Source organism: Opisthocomus hoazin, chromosome 24 (genome assembly GCF_030867145.1).
Source record: "Opisthocomus hoazin isolate bOpiHoa1 chromosome 24, bOpiHoa1.hap1, whole genome shotgun sequence".
In the NCBI taxonomy this organism is placed as follows: Eukaryota; Metazoa; Chordata; class Aves; order Opisthocomiformes; family Opisthocomidae; genus Opisthocomus; species Opisthocomus hoazin.
Window position 1 is genome coordinate 8155847 of NC_134437.1, and position 22669 is coordinate 8178515.

The window sequence follows — 22669 nt, forward strand, 5'->3', positions numbered from 1 at the left end:
CAGGGAGGAGGGGGAAGAGCCAGGACTGGTAACAAAATCAGCTCCACTTTGGTGGAAAAAAAAAAAAAAATCAGCAGATTTCCCCCAGCTGCATCCCTTGGTGAGGCTGCTGAAGGGTAGGAGGCTTTTGGCCCCTGCTTCCAAGCTGGGATGGGTTGGACTAGATGACCCACAGAGGTCCCTTCCAACCTCGAACATTCTGTGAAGCTGGGTGTGAAGCAGCAATATCTTTCCACATCCTTTACCAGCATGAGCACTTCTGCTTGGGCAAGAGGGGCCGCAACAGAGATGACCTTCCACTGCGTCCTCCACATTTCTGCTGGCTTCCCAACGCCATGTGGGCCCCAAGAGGTCCCAAAACAGGCCACAAGGTGGCTGGGCAACGCATCTCTGTAGCCAGACCTACACTGGGTTGCCCAAAGGATCTGGTTGGGAAGAGCTGGACTGACAGCCATACAGACCCCTCCATCTTCAGAGCAGGTCTTGGCTAGAGCAGACCCTATCAGGGCACCAGAGGTGGAAGGTCCTCTCCACAGGGTGAAAGCCTCTCTCTCCATCTTAATTGCCCATCTTCTACCATGCTTCTACCATCTTCTGCCATGCTGGGGGTGTTGATGGAGATGCCAGGCCCCAAGAGCTTGTCACGAAAGAGGAGACCACGCTCAGGTGGCCCCTCAGCTCCTGCTTCCACCCCTCCTCCTTGTCTCTGGCATGAACAAGGAACAGATGCCCAGGGGCTGCGTGGTACCAGCAAAGCTGCACCCTGTAAGGAGGATGCAGCCTCACACAGGCTGTCAGGCCGAGGTGATGTCAAAGGAAGGTTGAGATCTTCAACGTCTCCTCAACACCCCCGGCAAAATCTGCTCTCGCGGAGGGAGACGCTTGAAAGACTCACCGCGGCAAGAGGGAGTCCGACCGGATGAGAGGAGCTTTGCAACCTTCTGTGCGGCGAGGCAGCAGCACAGGCAGGGAAATCAAAGCTGGGCAAGGGAGTGCTCAGGGGTTCCTCCAGCCCTCCATGAAGCAGGGCTGGCAAGGGAGCCCGTTTCAACGGCAGCCATCTGCAAGCCACGCTCCCGATGCCCATAATGAGCTGTTCCCCCCCTGAGAGCAGTAGGTAACAGCCCAAACCCAGCTCCCCTGCCCAGATGACCCTCACCTACCTTCCAATTTGCAGTCAGAAGAACAGGGCTCACTCCAAAGCCCCTCTGAGCCCCATATCCCGCATCCAGCCCCAGCCAGTTACAGTTGCCTGGGGAGCACTAGAAGAGCGGGGCCAGCAAGCAGGGATATTTCTTTCGAATGCTCTCCATCTTCCCACAGTTTGCAGCTCAGGGACTGTCCCAGGCCAGAGGTGCTTCGGAGTATTTAGTAGCCCTTGGTGGATTTCTCTACCACTTCCTTGATCCTTCATATTACTGCAAAGCTCAGGCAACCACCGGGCCCGTGTCCCCCGTGAAACTTCAGCCAGTTTCTGTAGTTCAGATCTGGGGCACAGCTTTTCTGCTAGCAGCAAAAGCCAAGCCAGCTGTAACCAGGTGGGATGGGGCTGCATGCTGCCACAGCCCCATCAAAGCTAGCTGCAGAGGTTGGAGATGTCACAGTCCAGTCCTGGCAGCCCACACCCCACTGGTGGCAGCGGGAAGGTTGGTTTCATGCTAGCAAGTGACTGTCTCCTCCGTGCTGTTTCCTTGCAGTTCCTCCAGATGATCCTATCATCATGGGAGGCCCCATCATCAGCCTGAGAGCAGGAGACCCCCTCAACCTGACCTGCCACGCAGACAACGCCAAGCCAGCGGCCTCCATCGTCTGGATGCGGAAAGGAGAGGTCGTCAACGGAGCCACCTACTCCAAGGTGAGGCAGGATGGGGCTGGGGGGGAAACACCCTGTGCTCTTCCCTTGCTTCTGAAAGGCGTACCAGACCTGACACCGCTCTTCATGCAGCCCCAAAACATCTAGGGCAGTGCCTTCAGCTCTGCAGAGCCGAGGCTCTCACCCCACATCACCCTCTCGGTGGAGAGGAAAGCAGTCAGGAGGGTGCAAGGGGGAAGCCACAAGCTGTCACCAAAGCTTTGAGTTCAGCTGGCTTCTTGTACCCTCTCACAGCTTTCAAGTTGCCTGGTGTGCCCACTTCTCCCCCCAAAAATCCCTCCTGGGGGTGGTGTTAATATCATGCAGAACACCAGCTGACCTGGCCTTGGCTGTGGCAGAACCTCAGGAGCACAAGGTGGCTGCAGCAACGTACGTCCCCTCCTCCAGCTGCAATTTGCCATGAAAAATTGTCAGGGTTGTTGGCATTTTTTAATTTAAATGGAAAGCCTTTATTGGGTCATAAAGGAAAACATCAAAGAGCAATCAGCAGTGTACTCAGAACGGGTACCCACATGTTCTCCTGTTTATGGACGCCTGTGAAGCGCTAAAGATTCAGCAGCACTTGACATTTCTAATGAAGATTTCGAAAGAACAAAACTCGAGACGTAAAACGGGTCAGCTTGCAGCCATTTGTAACGCAAGCAGACTTCAAAGTCCCGAGTCAGAGGCGTCCCTCGAGCTCCTGGAGATGTCTGAATAAACATTTCACCCTCTGCTGCCACTGTGAAGCCAGCAACATCCCGATCCGCCTGGACAAGCGGAGGAGCCAAGCCACCGTCCCGCTGCTCCCCGTCACTGCGCAGAGCACACCCGTGTCCCCGCTGACGCCGAGCTGCGTCCTTGGAGCTGCTGGGTGTGAGCAGAGGGGGGAACTGCCCCTTCTCCCTGCATGCAAACACAAGAAGCAGCACTAATTAAACCCACAGAGAACTGACCTCTCCCTCTCTCCGATCAAGTGGAATTAATTAGAAGCCAGGCCATTGACAGGCAGTTGTTTATGACTTCTGCTGTTCACCCCAAAGCTTTCCTCCCCACTGCAGACTGCTCAGACCCAGCCCCGGGGAGCCAACATTTCAGCCCTTTCCCTTTCAGGCCCACAAGTAGTGGGTAGCAGAGAAGGAGGAATGGCCCTCCTTTATTTTTCTTTAAAATATTTCCAAAAAATACCTTCCAGAGCAGAGCTTCTCAGGCTGCAGCTCCATCGCACACGCAGTAGAGATTTCCATGGCATTTTAAGCAGCTGGCAGGGATGGTCTGGAAGGGGAGTATCTTCTCCTGGGGTCAGGAGAACCTCAGTTTCTGAGGCTGAACCTCAGTTTCTCCTGATTTACTGGAGGATTCCACAAGGCCCTTCCACAAACACAGCCCTGCCCCGAGCAGGGAACAGCGATGCTCCAGGGCCAGGCATGCACAGGGTGGGCAGCCAGCACCAGCTGCGTCAGAGTTTGTCACCTCAGGTAGCACCATCCCCACACATGCACTGGAAACCCTAAACTGACCATTTTCATGATTGCCTTAACCTGGTGAAACATTAAAAAAAGGGAGACACCATTCAGAAAAAAAAAATTATAGCCATTTTTTGAATGGGAGGCTTTCATTTTTCAGGTCAGAGAAGCCTTTCCCTTTTAGACCATGCCTCAATTTTCCTCCTTCTAAAACCCAACCCAGATTTCATTTGATCTGGTCAACCAAGAAGAAAGCCTGTTCAGGCTACCAATTGCCTAAAACCATTGATATGGGGTGATAATTTCTTCGTTTCTCAAAATTTCCAACCCACCAGCTGCTTAACATGCAGCCCCCCCCCCAGCTGACTGAAGCCCCCCATACTTCCCCATTGAATGGAATGGGGAACAGTCCCTATAGCCATAGGGGGTATTATGGGATTCTGCAGGGTTTGGAGGCTAACCCAAAGCTCAGGGACACTGTGAGGGGAAGGTCCTGCACAGGCTTAGGGTTCCCCACATCCTGAGCCCCAAAAGCGGGCCCATTCCACAAGGGAAGGGCACACAGGGTGAGAATAAAGCAAGCCCAGGGCAGCATCCTTACCACCAAGGGCATAGCACCAGAGGAGCAGAACAGGTTTGGTGGCCACAGAAGGGTCAACCACAGCACAGCAATCTCCAGAAAGTCCCTAGGGATGAGGCAGCTCTGAAGTCAAGCCAGGAAATCCAGACCCCAGCAGCACACCAAGAGCTGGAGCTGGAGCTGGAGCTTAAATACAGCTCTTGGGCCTATGGGTGGAGGGCACTTGGGTAGAGACCCCAGATGAGGTTCATCAGGGAAATTAAGGGCTGGTGGTACACTCAGGCCCTGACGATCACGTACTAATAGGTCTTGGTCCTGCTTCTCCCCAGCTTCTGGGCTGATCGTGGTGGCAAGTTCTCAGTCAGTTCTTCTCTGCCTGGTGGAGGCACGAATTGGTATGCACAAATGTGTCGCGAGCAATGCAGGTTGGTCAAGCTTCAGTCACGTTGTCGTTCAGTAAAGCGCTTGTGAGGAGGAAACTTGAAGGATGCAGACTTGGAAACTGCCTGGTGGGGTCCAAAATAGATAGATATGGGATGGGTGTATCCATGGGCATTCACCACCATCATCAGCGGCTGGGAGAAGCTGTCTTTCTGGCTTTTCTGGCCCCCGAAGGATGTTGCTAAACCGGAGAGAGGTCAGAGGAGAGCTCAGAGAATGATTAAAGGATTGAAAACCGCGCAAGATCTCGAGAGCCTCCGCGGGCTCGGTCGGTTGAGTTTACCAAAGACCAGGCTACAGGGTGGTGTGACCACGGTCTGTAGGAACTTGCAGAAGGACCAGGAGTTTGATAAGGCAGTGGCTCGCTGATAAAGGCACGGCACGACACCACGGCTGGAAGTCAAAGTTGGAGAAGTCCAGGGAAGAAACGAGGCGCTGAGGCTGAGCAGACGGAGCTGGTTAAACCGCCGCTGCGCCAGGCTCGAGGCTTTGGATCTCCGGCGTCCTCGCGTCCCCATCACGGTAATCACCAGCCCAAAGCGAGCCAGAGCGGTGATGTCTTGCCCTGGGCTGGTCTGGACCACGGCATCACCACTCGTTGCTCTGTGAAGTGACCCGGGCAGCTTTTTGCACCCACCTGGCATAGGTGCAGAAGGTGACAGCGGGTTCAAGAAGCCGGTTGTCCCTACCTGTCCCCCGGCTCCTTCTTTCCTGGGGTGGTGGGTGCCGTGTTTCTCGCTGAGCTGCCATTCCCAGGTCTAGGCACAGCATGGCTGGAGGGAAGCAGATGGGAGTTAAGCGCCCAGATCCCAGGGACGCGCAGTGAAATTTGCCTGCGCTGTTCCCCGAAGGCTTCTTGGCAGATCCCGGCTGGAGGAACTGTTCTTGTGGAGAGCGCTGCTTGGCTGAGAAGCTCACACGGGCCAGGGAAAGGGGCCCCTCTCCTGTAGGAAACTGCCTTTTCTCAGCTCTGTTTCTCCCCCCCACAGACGCTTCTCCGCGACGGCAAGCGGGAGAGTATCATGAGCACCCTTTTCATCGCCCCCTCCGACATTGAGAACGGGGAGAACATCGTCTGCCGCGCCACCAACAAAGCCATTCCCGGCGGGAAGGAGACCTCCGTCACCATTGACATCCAGCGTGAGTACGCGGCCGGCCGAGCTGGCTCTGGGTGCTGCGTGATCCCAGCCTCCCCGCTCTCTCCATGGCGTTGTCTTGACTCCGGTCAGGAGCGGGATGCTGGGATTTGGGGGTTTCCTTTTACTGGGATTGACTGGTACATTGATACGGTGTAGTCAGATGGGAGATCTCACCTCCTCTGAGCTCCCTGGGGCACCAGACAGACACAAACACCCACGGGGAGAGGCTGCTTCCCAGCTTTTACATCTTGTGTCCGTGATTTGGAGCAAAAGCAGCCCCAGCTGCCACAATCTGGTGGCCCCTGGGCGTTGCGTGCCCTGGTCCAGGCCCCTGGTGTCTCTGGAGCAGGGATGGATCCCGAAAGGTTTTGGCTGAGCAAGCAGCATCTCCGGACGCAGCCGGTAGTAGAGATAAGGCCCCTTAGATTTCTGGTGCAAGAAGGCGTGTTTCCAGCCTTGCAAGCTGTTCTGTGTGTCGTTCTCCACGGAGATGGCATGTTGGACACGGGCTCGGTGGGACATCTCCCTCCCGTGAAACGCGGCGAGCGGCAGTCACCGTCTGACGGGGACGGGCGCGCGTCGGCAGCCGTATCATTCACCCTTTACTGTAAATCCACCAAGCAAAATCCTCCTTCCTCGACAACTCGCGTTTCACAGCTCTCTTCCCTCCTCCTCTGCCACAGCTCTCGGGCTCGTCCCGACCTCCCCCCAGCCGGGCTCCGTTTGCGGGCACCGTTCCTGCAGCTGTATTTACCGACAATTTGCAAGCGCAGGGTGTTCAATATTAGCACACCAGCTGCTTTCCAGAGCCCAGGTAAAACTGGCTGAACAAACTCAGGCACGGCAGAAAATTCACCCTTTAAGACTCCCAGCTTCTGCTGCCGGCCCGTTAACGGGCTCTTGGGTCGCCGGGTGGCATGTCCTGACAGAACCGGGCAGATGAAACGAGAGGAGAGCGTGGGTGATCTTGCAGCCGGCAAAGAGCTGGAGACGCGCGCGCGTGCTCGCAAACGGCGCGAAGCCGGAGGGGTCGTTACGCTGTGCGGGGCGGGAGATGCCAGCTGCATCCCCGAGCCTGACGGAATCGGCGCTGGGAAGAGAAAGACCCAACAGCGGACACCGATCTCCATTCCGAGCCATTAAATACTCCACACTGTGAAAGTAATAATAATAATATCCCATCCAGCTATTAAAAGTATGTTGTTCTTAATGGGGTCTGACGAGGATATCGATTTCCCGGTGCTGAGTGGGTGATGGAGGGATGGAAAAACACCAAGATGGGTTCACCAGCCTGCGGCGGGGCGGACTTTATCCCGGCCGCAAGCGCCGGCTCTAGCTGCTGCCCAGCCTCATGGGTTTCTCTCCCAACCTGGCAGGCAGCTGGCTGCATTCACTTTGTGAAAAAAAGTATTTTTCTTCGGCAAAAAAATGATCTGGGCCACTCGTTTTTCCCGGGGAACTGGCCTGGGCGAGGCTGGCTGCAACGGCGAGGTAGGCTGCCTACCCCGAAGATGAAGAGGTCCTTCCCGTGGGTCTTCTTCCAACAGCTAGCAGAGAAGCAGCGCCTTGGGGGGGAAAAAAGAAGCGCTTTCTCCAAGGAGAAGGAGGGAGCAGCGGGTTTTGGCTGGTGAGCTTGCCCCAGCCCAGCACCACCTGCTGCTTTTCACCCTGGAGCCCGCAGATCTCTGCCTCCACCGTCGCAAACGTCGCCCAGCCGCACGGTTCGGAAGAACCGAAAATGATCCCTCCCGGGAAGCAGCAGCCTGGTAAATCACGCCTCCTGCCTTCGTTTTCTCTCACAGCTCAAAAAAAGTGTCCAAAATGCTGGCGCCCGGCAAGGAAACGGCGGGGCGGGGGCTATTCCCAGCGCGGGGTGCGTGCGCGCGGTGGGAGAGAATATCCTCTTCCAGCCGACGCGGAGCTGAAGTTCGCCTCCCATCAATCTCAGCCTGAGCAGCCATGAAATAGCTGAGTCATAAAACCCTCCCCTTCCAAAATAAAAGAGGGGAGGGGCAGGAACTGGTAAAAAAAAACCCGGAGCGGGGTCTGTAATGGAGACACTAAGCGACTCCAGCTGGAACGTCTGTTCAATGCGATTTCTGTCCCACCAGCCACATCAGTCAGCCCTCCGCGAGCTATGCGCCGAACATCGCAAGTGGGATTAAAATCATCTTTAATAGTTGGATGTGCCATCAGCTATTTGTACTGCTGGAGCCCAGCAGCTCTGTGGAACCGCACACCCAGCGCGCCGGGACGGGGAGGAGCAGGGCGATTGCTCACCCACAGCCATTCGCCCCCGTACGCGCACACGTACGCGGTTGCTCGTTTTTACACCTCTTATTTTTCACGGCAAGAAGGGATTTGACTGCATCTGGATTTTTTTTGCAGGAGGAGCAACCCCAGGCACCAGTACAGGCTGGGGCGGACCTGCTGGAGAGCAGCTCTGCGGAGAGGGACTGGGAGTGCTGGGGGACGACAGGGTGACCATGAGCCAGCAGCGTGCCCTGGGTGCCAAGAAGGCCAATGCCATCCTGGGGATCCCATCAAGAGGAGTGTGGGCAGCAGGGCGAGGGAGGTTCTCCTCCCCCTCTACTCTGGCCCAGTGAGGCCCCATCTGGAGCCCTGTGTCCAGTGCTGCGCTCCCCAGTTCAAGAAAGATGAGGAGCTGCTGGAGAGAGTCCAGCGGAGGGCTACGAGGATGAGGAGGGGACTGGAGCATCTCTCCTGCGAGGAGAGGCTGAGGGAGCTGGGCTTGTGCAGCCTGGAGAAGAGAAGGCTGAGAGGGGACCTTAGAAATGCCTCTAAATATCTGCAGGGTGGGTGTCAGGAGGACGGGGCCAAGCTCTGTTCAGTGGTGCCCAGTGACAGGATAAGGGGCAACGGGCACAAACTGAAGCAGAGGAAGTTCCGTCTGAAGATGAGGAAGAACTTCTTCCCTCTGAGGGTGACGGAGCCCTGGCCCAGGCTGCCCAGGGAGGCTGTGGAGTCTCCTTCTCTGGAGATATTCCAGCCCCGCCTGGACAAGGTCCTCTACAGCCTACTCTGGGTGACCCTGCTTGGGCAGGGGGTTGGACTGGGTGACCCACAGAGGTCCCTTCCAACCCCTACCATTCTGTGATTCTGTGATTCTGAGGTGGGAGCAGGAGAAGGCAAGCAGAGCAGGGTGATGAGCGAAACGAGGGCCGCGTCGCTGTGTTGGAGGGTCTCCTGCTGCGCTTATCCTTGTAGCATCAGAGAGTTTGGTTCCCTTTCGTGCTGGGGAGCGTGAAAGCCCAGAGCTGAAGAGGCATCTTTGCTTCCAGCTCCTCCTTCCTCCTTGTTTGGCCCACCAGCTGCTTTTGGCTTCAGGGTGGAGGTGTGGAAGGGCTCGTCTGGGGGTCCGGAGGGGACAGCGCGGAGAGGGATCTGCACCCGACAGCGGAGCGCAGCCCGTGAGCCCAGCGAGCTTATCCCCGGGGCCAATTTAGAGCAGTGGGAGCCGAGGGGTTTGCTCAGGGGTTTTGGTGGCGAGGAGCGATGCCGGCCGGTGCCCCGGCGCGAGCGGGCTCGCAGGGATGCGCAGCGCCCGGGCGTGCGAACGCGCGCACCCACGCTCTCCTCCCGGCTGCCTGTAGGCTGGTCTCTCTGATTCCATCATTCAAATTAATTACGAGAAGCCAGGCAGGAATTACAATTGTAACCGAGTGGAATTACATTCTGATGAGTTACAATTTGTCTCTCTTTTTTTTTTTTTTCTTCTTTAAAATGCCCCAAACCGCGCTCGCACACCCAAACCCACGCTCTCCGCGGCACCCGTCGCCTCGCGGGGAAGCTCCCGCAATATCCGACAGCCCAATCCCATTTGTGAAAGGCGAGATCAAAGGCTTTCATTCATTTCCTTTGCTCTTTTTTTTTCTTTCTTCCTTTTTAATCTCCCATTTTTTTTAATTTTTTTTTTTTTGGAGTGCGGGAGGGAGCCGGGCTCATTTTAATACAGAGGTTCCTCTGTAAATCCTCCACGGCTACCAAACCATCAGACGATGGGGAAGCTACTGAAGAGAAGTGTGATTCATATTTAACAAAGGAAGGTGATTAGCTGGTGTTGTATAACAATAGGGAAGTGTCAGGATGCCTGCAAATGAATTAGGAGCCCGCTGTAGATCTCTGGGCTGTTCCCTTAGGGAAGCTCATTTATATTCCCAACTGCGCCCATCTTTATTGTCATTTGAATTGCACATTTTAAAATGAGATTAGGGTAAATGGAAAATACCTATAATTTCCCCGTCGTAATTTCCCGTCAAGAAGGCAGGTGGCTTTGCTCGCCCACAAAAGCGGGGCTCTGGCTGGGTAAATATCACGGGGCCTGATGAGGTGGGGACACGGCCAAGGAGGAGGAAGAGGAGGAGGCACTGCAGCACGCCACCAGCCCACCACCGCCTTTCCTTCTCCCCTGAGGCCACCTCGCAGACTCCGCTTCCATCCCCGGCCGGCGGCTTTGCTGCAAGCATGATCCCAAGCCACCTTGCAGGGAGAGACCGGCTGGAATGAATTCAGGGTGGCTTTGGGTGCTGTCCTGCACTCTTGGCACGTGGGACAGGCTTTCTGCCTTCCTCTCCTCCCCTGCGGCTCTGCCAGCGCCAGCCCTGCCTGCGCCTCGGCAGGCGGCATCGCTTTGTTCCACGGGAGGTTGCGCCCGTCGCAAAGTGGTACCCAGGAGGGAGGTGGCAGTCAAGAGGTTCTGGCATCGGCGGTCCCCGTTAGAGCCCGTACCCTCGAGCAAAGGCGCTGAGCAGTTGCCAGAGAGCCAGGTCTCCTGGGCTGGTGTGCGGTGGAGGAAGGTGGTGGAGGGAGAACTTTCATCCCCATTAAAGACGACGACGCTCCTTGGGGTTGCGTTAGAGCCATGGCTTCGCAATGGCTGAGCCAGAAATCAAGCATTGTGCTACCTCCAGCCCCATCTTAACCAAAACCAGACACGTCCTTCAGAAGCTGGGGGTCTGCCACCCCATCTCAGACACCGCAAAAACTGCAGCTCTGGATATTCTTATCCCCCATCTAAACCTTGCACCCTTTGCTCTTCTTGCTTGCTTTCATCGGTTCTCTTGAAGTTTTGTTTGCTGCTGAAGCGTTGAGATGCTTATCATGTAAAGAGGAGAAGAGCAAGCCAGCACCAGTTGGAAGAGCTGAAAGGCGTGTGACACCAGTAAGGACCTGGCAGGGACAATTAGGCTGATGAAAGAGCAGAAATGCCACTTTCGAGTTAGCAGATAGACAAAAGATCATCGTTACGCAGCGAGATATTAAACGGGAGCTTATCAAAGCTGGCGAGTTTATTTCCTTAAACAGGAATCAGAGCCGGCATTAAGGTTTTTGAAGTGAAATGCTGCATCGAACGGCGCGCGCGGCTCCCCTTTCTGCCTTCTTTACTGAAGTCCTCCCAGGCAAGAGACGTGCGTGACGTGAGCCTGTCCTACAAAGCCCGAAGCGTTGTATCACAGCATCGAGGAGCCTCGGGGCTTTTGCCGCGTTTTCTTATAACCAAATTTTGCTTTCCAGACTCAGAAGCCCGGCAGGCAGCGGGCAAAAGGATGCTGGGCCGCGTCTCCGGGTCGCTGACGGGCTCGTACCCTGTCTCTTTGCAGACCCCCCCCTGGTGAACTTGTCCGTGGAGCCGCAGCCGGTCCTAGAGGATAACACTGTGAAGTTCCACTGCTCGGCCAAGGCCAACCCTGCCGTCACCCAGTACAGGTAAGGTGGCCGCCCCGCTCGCCGGCACCCCGCATCTCGCACCACCCCTCCGCTGAAAGCTTCTCCCATTCCCGACCCTGCAGTTCCTCCCTCCAGGTGACCCGAGAGCGCTCGGCAGCTGCGGTTTCTGGTGGCTACGCCACGTGCTCTCAAGTTCATCACTGCTTGGTGGTCTTCCTAGCTCATCCCCGTGGCCTCTGGCCAGAGGATGGGATGGCCGGAGCCAGACGCAGCGCCCGGTCCCCAGCACAGCCCTGCTGCGGCGCGGTTCTCGTCCCGGCGTCCCCGCTCCGCTGGGCTCCCCGGCGCCGCTCCTGCCTCGGTGACGTTGTTACGCGTTGGGAGGCTCCGGTTGCCTCCGTGCTGGGCCCTCTGCTGCGTTTTGCTGCATGCAGCAAGTCCTCGGTCGGAGATTCGTTGGCGCTTGGAGGGGGTTGAGAGGCCTGGCACCGAGCTGGCGGAGCCATCTGTTTGGGGACATGATGAGCAAAGCGCGCCGAGTGAAAAGTCTATTAGGGGAAAATTCCTTTTTTTTTTTTTCCTTCTGCATAGTCTTTTATGATTTGAACAATACAACTCCATTGCTGTCTCCGTGTAACCCTTAAGCAGCCGCCGGAAGCCCCTCTAACCCCAGCAGCGCGGAGCAGGGCTCGGAAGGGGCCAGAGCAGAGGTGCCTGGGCTGGAGATGTGGGGGCACGTAGGGGATGGGCTGTCCTGGAGTGGGACCTTCTCCTTGAGTGGGTAAGGTCGTTGTCACCACCTGGGATCTTCAGTCAGTGCTCCAGCGAGCTCGGAGCGGGGCGCGAGCAGTTGCAGGGCTCGGTTCGGCACTGGTGGGGCCGTTGGAGGAGGAGAAGTTGCATCACGCGCAACTGGGCAGAAGGCAGAGCGTGGCAGTCCCAACCATCCCTTGATCCCTAGGCATGGAGCCAGGGCAGGGTTGGATGAGACCCTGCGGCAGCGAGGTTCGTTGGTCACCACGTCGCGTTCCGTGGGTCTCAGTGGCTGCAGGAGCTGAGCAGATGACTCTGCACCGAGGAGGGTCGCTCCCGTGGGTGCTTGGACGTGGGTATGAGGGCTGCTAGCATTGGGAAACACCACTTCTCCCGAAAGTTTCTCAGTCTAAGCTGACAAAACCATGGGTGTGGAGAACGGAGTGGGTTGTCATCACCCTTTGGGAGAGGAGAGCATCGTGCTCAGCCTCCCGGCTCCGGCTCGTGGTCGGGAGGGCCCGTGTCTGAGCCAAGAAGGAGACAGCTCGCAGCAACCAGGTGCCTGCTCATCGCTCCTGATTGAAGATCCGGTAGGAAAAACCTCACAGCACAACGCACACTGTTCAGCAGGGATTCTTCATCGCGGCGCCGGGCACACGGGGGATTTCTCCTCCAAACGTGCGTGCCAGGCACCCTGTTACTTCAGCTTAAATACAGTCACGTATGTAAATATTCATGGTATTTCTAAGAACTGTTTAGCATATGTAAATATCTTTCACGCGCGTCTGTTAGCAGCTTTGGGTGGTCTTCAGGGGTCCTGAGATGAAGGTCCATCCTCTTCATCCATCGTGTCCTTCAGGTTGTTTGGCTCCGGTCTCGTTGCCCTCTTGGTGGCTCCTTATCTCTGGAGCTTGGCGCGTTTGCCCTCCCAAGGCCGAGCTGTCTGGAGTAGAATTATTTAGGAGTCTCTTTTATCCCACAATTATCCCAATTATTTGCTGGGAACCAAGACCACTTTTGTTTCACTTAATTATTTTGTCTAATGAGTAAGTGATAGCTTGTGCCCATGTCCTTCCACTACGTTCCTTAATGAGAAAGCAGAGATTAGTGTAACATCGTTAGATCACTGTGCATGCAGGAATACAAATACAAAGATCTGCAGGGTGGGTGTCAGGAGGACGGGGCCAAGCTCTTTTCAGTGGTGCCCAGCGACAGGACAAGGGGCAATGGGCACAAACTGAGGCACAGGAATTTCCGTCTGAACATGAGGAAGAACTTCTTCCCTCTGAGGGTGACGGAGTCCTGGCCCAGGCTGCCCAGGGAGGCTGTGGAGTCTCCTTCTCTGGAGATATTCAAGACCCACCTGGACAAGGTCCTCTACAGCCTGCTGTAGGTGACCCTGCTTCGGCAGGAGGGTTGGACTGGGTGACCCACAGAGGTCCCTTCCAACCCCTACTATTCTGTGATTCTGTGAATACAAGTTACAGTACTAAAGACTACTAAAAACTAGAAAATATTAAGGCTTTTTTGTTATAGTTTCACGTTGCTTACAATCCCCTCTATCCCTCCTGCCTGGAAGTTCAGAGCGTGCACACGGAGGCGTGCGATCAGTTCCGTTTCTGCCGCGGCGTCGGTTGACAGTAACAGAGGAGGCACCTCCGGGGACAGGTTACCACGACCTGCCTCCTGCTGGGCTCGTACAACTTAATTAGTACAATCGAGTTTGCTGGTAGGAACGATTCCTTCCAGCTGGAGATCTGCTAGCAGCACGGCGAAGCAATAATTGCGTTCCTGGTTACACAGAAGAGTTATTAATTTGCGAAGTCAATTAATGTCAAAGATACAAATAGCCCTGGTTTCATATTTACAGTTAGGAGGAAAAAGAACCGTGTGGCGGTCTGGGGAAGGATCCGGGCACTGGGGTTTCTGCTTTGCTGCAAAGGTAAAAGGGTGGAAGACGCCAAGCCCCAGGCCTGAGACAGCTGGAGGTGTGAAAAGGCAGAACCCGAGCTCAGTGTCATCCCCAGGGCCACTGGAGAACCTCTCACTGGTGAAAAGGAACTTACTCCGCCTTAAAAGCAAACAACAGAGAGAAAGGGTGATTATTTTTTTTTTCTTTTTCTCCCTGGGGAAAGAGCCACTCTAATATTTAATCTCCTATGGCTTCCCTCATCCTCAAATAGAGATACCGGATCTTGGTCTTCCGCCGACATTTATTTTTAATACCTCCCAATATGTTTCTCAGTAAACAGCTCTGGACACAAAGGAGAAAAATGCCTAAACCACATCAATCCCCTTCTCCGGGCATAAATCCAGAGCCAGCTCCACGGGGCCAGCCCTGCTTCGAATACACGGTGTCACCTTGCTTGAATTTGCCAGGGGTGGGAAGTCGCGCGCCGGGTTTGCGCCCCGGGTTTTTCCGGCCGGGAAAAGCAAGCGAGGTCGAGCGTCTCGCCCGAAGGCTTCACCCGGAGGCGCTGGGCTGGGGAGCATCCGTGAACCGCGCTGCTCGTCAGCGAGGAGCCGCTAAGCCAGCCCCGGGGTTTGAAGCGCAGACCCCTCGCTCCCTTCGTTGGGGTGGTGAAGCAGAAACAGCAAAATTCAACAAAATTTCCCAGGAGGCAAAAATCCCCTTCTGCCCCCACCCAAACCCCCCCGTAGAGAATACGGCTTCGATGAAATCAAGGCGGCTGCTTTTTCCTCAAGAGGTTTTCTTGGTGCTCCCTTACAGAAGACATCGCGTCCGTGTGGTCTTTAATGCAAGGAAAACCTGGTTGGAGAGGGGAGCTCGGCACAATCCGCTCCCGGAGCCGGACTGGGAAGTTACAGCTGCGCCGCGTCGGCTCTTCCCGGCATGGGGGGGGGGTTTAATGACATTTTGTCAAAATTGACAGGTTTCTGCGAAATGCTTGGCCTCGGTGGTGTTTTCTAACCGGAAGAAAAGCCACAAGGCCGCCACCCTCCAGGCATCTCCTGGTGTCAGGGTTTTTTTGGCATAGGGATGGGTTAACCCCAGCAGCGGGGTTTTTGCTCGTTTCTCTGTTTTCCCTCTCGCCGTGCAGAGCAGCCGTTGCGCAGACGTGGCCTCTGTAGGGTCTTGTACCCCACCTGGCCTGGGTTTATCCCAGCTCCGCCTGGGATCGTGTTCCCTTAGCGGCTAAAGAGCAGCTCAGCCCCCTGAAACGCGGCTCCGCTCGGCACAGCATCCTCCCCTAACACCTCTGCCCCCCGGGCGGGCGATTCTGGGGCGGGAAGGGGGCAATTTGGGAATTTCCCGACTTTTGCTGCCAGCAACCGGGCTGAAAGGGGGAAGGGAGAGAGTAATTAGCTGTCGCCGCTGTTCTGCCACCTGCGATGGCGGGGAAAATTAATGGCAAGCAACAGAAGTCGGGGCTACGTGAACCGACTCACAACCAGGCCTCCTCTTTGCTCACTTCAGATCTCTCTGTTTGCCAATCTTCTCGTGGCTTTTGATGTCTGTTGTGTGTCTGTGGGGTGGTTTTTTTTTGCCGTTATTATTTATCACTGGCGGTAAGAAAGAGAATCTTTAAAGCGGCAGAAGAAAATGGGAGAGTTTAATGTTGCACGAGGCAGAGCTCCCTCGGCCTTTTGGGCTCCTGGGGTGAGGATCATTTTTGCAGAGCGATGGGGAGTTGGGGCGGGCAGGGCAATCACACGTATCTCACTCTCGCGCGTCCGTAGCGGTGCTCTCGCCCCCAAAGCTAGCAGAGACCTTTGCAAACCATATTATCCTCGGAGCCACGGAGAGGGGCCAATTCGAGCCACCCTCCAGCATCAGCTGCAGCCCCGGGGACCGCTGCGCTTCCGGAACAAGGCGTGGGGCCGGCGGACGGACAGACAGACGTAGACAGAAGGAGAGAGCGGTCCCTCCGGCGCCGAGTACGGCGGTTGTGAGCAACACGCACGACTCGCCGGTGTAAGCAGAGGTCGGGAGGAGCTGGGAAGCGCTCGGTTCAACAGCCACCCAGGGGATGGGGCTACACCACTTCGTCCCTACAGCAGAAGGGAGATGGTTGCATTTGGTGAGGTCCAGGCAAGCTCCACCCGCTCTTCTTGGGCAGAAATATTGATGAAGATCTTCCTGCATCAGCCAGCTCAGGTCAGTACTGGGCCCAGCCTTGTTTAACTTCTTCATCAACGACCTGGATGAAGAGTTAGAGCGTACCCTCAGCAAGTTTGCTGATGACACCAAACTGGGAGGTGTGGTGGATACACCAGCAGGCTGTGCTGCCATCCAGCGTGACCTGGACAGGCTGGAGAGTTGGGCAGAGAGGAACCTGATGAGGTTCAACAAGGGCAAGGGCAGGGTCCTGCCCCTGGGGAGGAACAACCCCAGGCACCAGGACAGGCTGGGGCGGACCTGCTGGAGAGCAGCTCTGTGGAGAGGGACTGGGAGTGCTGGGGGACGACAGGGTGACCATGAGCCAGCAGCGTGCCCTGGGTGCCAAGAAAGCCAATGGGATCCTGGGGTGCATCAAGAGGAGTGTGGGTAGAAGGGCTAGGGAGGTTCTCCTCCCCCTCTGCTCTGCCCTGGGGAGGCCCCATCTGCAGTGCTGTGTCCAGTTCTGGGCTCCCCAGTTCAAGAAAGATGAGGAGCTACTGGGGAGAGTCCAGCGGAGGGCGACGAGGATGAGGAGGGGACTGGAGCATCTCTCCTACGAGGAGAGGCTGAGGGAGCTGGGCTTGTTCAGCCTGGAGAAGAGAAGGCTGAGAGGGGACCTTCGAAATGCCTCTAAATATCTGCAGGCTGGGGGTCAGGAGGACGGGGCCAGACTCTTTCCAGTGGTGCCCAGCGACAGGACAAGGGGCAACGGGCACAAATGGAAGCAGAGGAAGCTCCAGCTGAACACGAGGAAGAACTTCTTCCCTCTGAGGGTGACGGAGCCCTGGCCCAGGCTGCCCAGGGAGGTGGTGGAGTCTCCTTCTCTGGAGATATTCAAGACCCGCCTGCACAAGGTCCTCTACAACCTACTGTAGGTGACGCTGCTTGGGCAGGGGGTTGGACTGGGTGACCCCAGAGGGCCCTGCCAACCCCGACCATGCTGGGATTCTGTGAACTGCAGCCACGGGTCAGGGCTTGAGCCACGCCGTCCTCCCAGCTCACAGGGTGCCGGATCAGGCTGCGCCAGGGCTCGGAGCATCCCCCCGTCCTCAGCCCCACCGTCACTGCCCGCGGAGCGTGGTTTGTTTGTTGGCTCAGTGGGCTCCGGTCTGTGGAAAAAAAAAGCTTCTTGTTTGGTAAACACTGTTTTATCTTTGAACCAGCGGCACGCTGTCGCTCATCAAATATTAATCCATACTCAACTGCTTCTTAAAGAGGTTTTCTTTCAAGGCGGCGAGGCACCTGATGGGAGACACATCCCTTTGCGCAGGGGACAAGAAAAAGATGCGACTTGTTGGTGTCACGAAGGCGCAACGAGAGGGATCCGTTCCTCCAGCCTGCTCCGGAGGGTCCTGGCTGTGGGTGGGATGCGGGGTGGGCGTTTCCCACCCAGCCTCGGGGAGACGCGTGGATGAAGATCTGCTGGCTCCAAGGTTCACGCCGCATGCCCAAGTAGAGGTCTGCGAGCTCTTTGGCTGCTGGTCTTGAGGGGGAGAAGTGGCAGGTTTGTTGGGATTCGGGTAGATATGGAAAAAATTGCACCTGATGTGGAGGAGCTCTGAGAGGAGCAGGAGAAAATAACGATACACATCAGCTGTGCTTTGGCCTGCCTGTCTTGCACCGTGCCACCTCAGAGGCGTTTGTTCCACGGAGACACATTCCCACGATTTGTTTTAACAAACCCAGAGGAGAAGTTCAAACTTCCACAGAGCATTGCGGCTCTTTTCGCTTCGGGCCTCGTCTGCACAGTTCTGGGACCTGCTGGCATCTTCCTCGCTTTATTCACGAGATGCTTCAGGCTGCCACGGAGAAGTCAAGTTCTCTGAGAGTCCGTGCCCCGTGTCCTGCTGGAAACAGCATCGCCGCGGCTTGGAAGTTTGCTCGGTGGCTTGGGCCAGCTCCCTCGTGGCTTGGCATTGCTTGGCTACATGGCAAAGAGCCAGTCGACGAGAGTGCACGCTGCTGGGTGACACTGGTGGAAGAGGAGCAAAGCCAGGAGCGTTAGAAGACTGGGAGAGCTTCATCAAAGGGATGGGGAATGGAGGAGGGGATGAGCAGATGGCCAGCCCTTGCTTGGCTTGGGTGAATCGTTGCACCTTCGCTGCCCCAGTAAACATGGCTGGCTGGGCCAACTGGTTGCTAGAAGCACGTCCATCATCACTCAGCAAGTCACGGGCTCAACAGATAGTCCCAAGTTCTCCAAAACAGATCCCCAAGGCAAGAGAGAAGAGACAGCCCCTGCCCTGCGCGTGTGGGTACCATCAAGGAGGAAGCTCGGAGTGAAGGTCAGCAAGTCATTGATTTGTGCGTGATACCCGGGGAGTCCCATCCTGAATTCCTCACGCTCGCTCCTCGGCGATCAGACCTGTTCGGATGGGGTTCCACCACGCCGGGGGTCTGCCCCAGGGATGCATCCAAAGCAGGACTCAAGTGAAGGGAGCCAACCCCCATCTCCAGGCAGGGAGGACAAATGGATGCACCCTGTTTCATCTGACCATGATGAAGCCACGTTCTTCATCTACAGAGCCGAGGAATTCGAGTCTTGGCGTCTTGGGAATTGTTTCCCGCTGCCAGGACCACTGAGCAGAAGGAGAAACCACCCCAGGCACTGGGAGCAGATGTCTCTCTCCCAGCTAGCTCTCCATCGCTCCTTCACTGGGTCAGCTGGGCTTCTGGATGCGCACAACATCTCTGCCCCCGGGCGAAAGGCCAGCGGAAGGCGTACGTGAAGTTTGTGCTCTTCCAAAGTTGTCCCTGCCGCTTCCATTTAGCTGCTGCAGAATGTGCTCACGGATCCGGAGGCTGTAAAGGCCAGGAGGGGTTACTGGATTGTGGGGAGCCGATGGGGAGGTTTTCAGGACGATGCATTTCATTGGCAACTTTTGACGGAGAAGTCAGAACCATTTTTTTGCCCGCAGCCAAACCACAGCGGTGGCCATTTTCCCTGTGCTGGCACTAGAAGACCTGAATGAATTTTAATATGAAATTGAGATGGCTTTGAAAAACATCTCCTGGGAGTCGGTGGGTTAGGTATGAAGCTTGCTTTCTTCTGCCCGTTCGTGAAAGGCCCGGGATAAAAGCGAACATCCCCCCTGTACCCTGCGTTCCCCACAGCTACGGATCACTGAGACCACTCCCTAACTGGCACTTTTTTTTGTCTCCCCAGCGGTCTCTGCCAAGGAAGGGGCATCTGAAATATTAAGCTCTTACTAAATGACAGTCACATCTCTCTTAATATTTAAAAGAGCCCATGAAGGGTTGGAAACACACTGCAGAGCAGCCAGCAACCGCAGGCGAGGTGCGGAGTCCGTGGGCTCATGGGCACGCTCCCCGCGTCCATCAGCCGCGGCGTCACACTCGCAGGGGCTAAATACCCGGACATCCCTGCTGGGGACTGCAAGGGGACCCCAGGCAGCCCCGCGCGGTCCTGCGGAGCCTCGGGGGTCCCGATGATGCGGGGAGCAGCTCACCAGACGTCTGGTCCAGGCAGGAGGTACCTCAGCATCTTCAGGTGGAATCACAGAATCACAGCATTTTCGGGGTTGGCAGGGACCTCTGTGGGTCACCCAGCCCAACCCCCTGCCCAAGCAGGGTCACCCAGAGCAGGCTGCACAGCACCGTGTCCAGGCGGGGCTGGAATATCTCCAGAGAAGGAGATTCCACAGCCTCCTTGGGCAGCCTGGGCCAGGGCTCCGGCACCCTCAGAGGGAAGAAGTTCTTCCTCCTGTTCAGCTGGAGCTTCCTCTGCTTCCGTTTGTGCCTGTTGCCCCTTGTTCTGTCGCTGGGCACCACTGGAAAGAGTCTGGCCCCGTCCTCCTGACCCCCACCTTTGAGATATTTATGGACATTTCTAAGGTCCCCTCTCAGCCTTCTCTTCTCCAGGCTGTACAAGCCCAGCTCCCTCAGCCTCTCCTCGTAGGAGAGATGCTCCAGTCCCCTCCTCATCCTCGTCACCCTCCGCTGGACTCTCTCCAGCAGCTCCTCATCTTTCTTGAACTGGGGAGCCCAGCACTGGACACAGGGCTCCAGATGGGGCCTCCCCAGGGCAGAGCAGAGGGGCAGGAGAACCTCCCTTGCCCTGCTGGCCACACTCCTCCTAATGCACCCCAGGATCCCATCGGCCTTCTTGGCAGCCAGGGCACGCTGCTGGCTCATGGTCACCCTGTCGTCCCCCAGCACTCCCAGTCCCTCTCCACAGAGCTGCTCTCCAGCAGGTCCGCCCCAGCCTGTACTGGTGCCTGGGGTTGTTCCTCCCCAGGTGCAGGACCCTGCCCTTGCCCTTGTTGAACCTCATCAGGTTCCTCTCTGCCCAACTCTCCAGCCTGTCCAGCCTGGAAGGGTCACTCTGTTTTTGCAGCCATTTCTTGGCACGCTCAGGACCTTCTCCCCCAGTCCAGCTCCCTCCTTCAGCCCAGCTTGGGGGAAGTGCTCATTTACACCCGCGTGCAGGCTCTCCTTGGTTTCGCTGCCTTCCTCCCCCCTGCTCCCATCTGCTCCCTCCTCCTCCGATGGCCGAGGCTGCCGTCTGTCCGGCGGCAAGACGCTGCCAGTCCATATGCCGTCCCTCAGCGGGGCTGTCACCTCTCCCACTGCCTCCCGCAGCCAAACTCGGCACGGGAGGCAAGAGGAGCCAGAGTGGGGAAGGGGCCCGCAGGCATTTCGCAGCAGCAGTGGAAGAAATCTCATTTATGGACACAGCAAAACGCAGCTAAAGCGGGAGTTGAAATGAATGCAAAGCACACAGAGGTCTCAAGTTATCGGCGCTGTAACATTTTTTCCTGGCTATCTCTGTTTTCCTGCCCGGGTTTGTCTTTGTAGCTTCCTCCCAGACAACTGGACCTTTGCTCTGAAGTGAAAATGAAAGCTGGGGAAAGGAAAAAATAATGGGAAACGAATTCTTCAGATCTCCTGCGCCACGCGTCAGCCCCATCTGCCAGCTCCCTCTGACAGGGAGCGGAGTGCGGCTGGGTGGCAGGTGGAGAGCGAAAGGCAGGCTTTTAAATAAATGCAGTAAAATAAAAGGCAGAAATATCCCTGCAGCTGGGGAGCCAGGCTGGGCGGCCGCGGGGGAGCTCCGCCGAGGCGCACGGCTCCAGGTGAGGCCGGGAAGATGAGGTTGGAAGAGCCTCCCTTCGCTCACCGCTCTTGATGTAGAAATGAGCTCACCAGCTCCCTGGTGTAGAAATGAGGAAAGGTACCAAATTAAATGGTTGGAAAGTTGGGCAGAGAGGAACCTGATGAGGTTCAACAAGGGCAAGGGCAGGGTCCTGCCCCTGGGGAGGAACAACCCCAGGCACCAGTACAGGCTGGGGCGGAGCTGCTGGAGAGCAGCTCTGCGGAGAGGGACCTGGGAGTGCTGGGGGACGACAGGGTGACCATGAGCCAGCAGCGTGCCCTGGGTGCCAAGAAGGCCAATGGGATCCTGGGGTGCATCAAGAGGAGTGTGGGCAGCAGGGCGAGGGAGGTTCTCCTCCCCCTCTACTCTGCCCTGGTGAGGCCCCATCTGCAGTGCTGTGTCCAGTGCTGGGCTCCCCAGTTCAAGAAAGATGAGGAGCTACTGGAGAGAGTCCAGCGGAGGGCGACGAGGATGAGGAGGGGGCTGGAGCATCTCTCCTACGAGGAGAGGCTGAGGGAGCTGGGCTTGTTCAGCCTGGAGAAGAGAAGGCGGAGAGGGGACCTTAGAAATGCCTCTAAATATCTGCAGGGTGGGTGTCAGGAGGACGGGGCCAGACTCTTTTCAGTGGTGCCCAGTGACAGGACAAGGGGCAACGGGCACAAACGGAAGCAGAGGAAGCTCCAGCTGAAGATGAGGAAGAACTTCTTCCCTCTGAGGGTGACGGAGCCCTGGCCCAGGCTGCCCAGGGAGGTGGTGGAGTCTCCTTCTCTGGAGATATTCCAGCCCCGCCTGGACGCGGTGCTGTGCAGCCTGGTCTGGGTGACCCTGCTTGGGCAGGGGGTTGGACTGGGTGACCCACAGAGGTCCCTGCCAACCCCGACCATGCTGTGGTTCTGTGAAATGAGCGATGGAGCAGCCAGCCCAGGCTGCTGCATTGGATGGAGCCTCTCCAGCGGAAGGGGATGGCGGGGACCAGGGCCACCAACACCTCATTGGCAGCCTTCAAGGCTTCGCTCTCGTGCGCTGCAGTTTCCTAACGCCGGCGTGAACCCATCTCTAAAGCATCTCGTTCGCAGCACCCAGATCTGTCTCCGGGCATTAACGAAGTTACGGTTGGCTACCACACAAAGCTGCCAGTGTGTGTGTCAAACATCCGTAGGGTTTGGAGGGATCTAAGGGTTGGGTTTTCCCAGCCTCGTTGGTCACCTCTCCTTCCAGACAGGCTCGTGGTGACTGGGAAGGCGAGTGGGAAGGGAGCGTCGTTGGCTCCTCTGGCCAGATCTCCTCTCCCTTTGCAAGGAGAGGTGGCAGCTTCTCAAGCCTAATTTAGCAGTCTTTAATCTGAGTTATTCCAAGCCACGCTTGCCACTTCCTTCATGCGTTCCCGCAGGATGGGGGGCTGATTTCACAGAGCGAAAAGCCTTAAGCAAATCTTGTCACACAAGAAAATTGATTTTTCAAAACTGACTTTTACAAGATTACTGGCGGTTTGTTCCCCCCTCATCTTTCTT

At 56.5% G+C, this 22669-nt stretch overlaps 1 protein-coding gene across 3 annotated transcripts in view; it reads left to right on the forward strand.

The window, feature by feature from the left end:
* KIRREL3 (kirre like nephrin family adhesion molecule 3) overlaps positions 1-22669 on the forward strand; it is a 339574-nt gene that overhangs the window by 284657 nt on the left and 32248 nt on the right. For all 3 annotated transcript variants that reach the window (XM_075442622.1, XM_075442623.1, XM_075442625.1), the window contains 3 exons: positions 1698-1855; positions 5329-5479; positions 11100-11205. In XM_075442622.1, coding sequence (XP_075298737.1) covers positions 1698-1855; positions 5329-5479; positions 11100-11205 — 415 coding nt within the window. The remainder of the gene's footprint in view (positions 1-1697; positions 1856-5328; positions 5480-11099; positions 11206-22669) is intronic.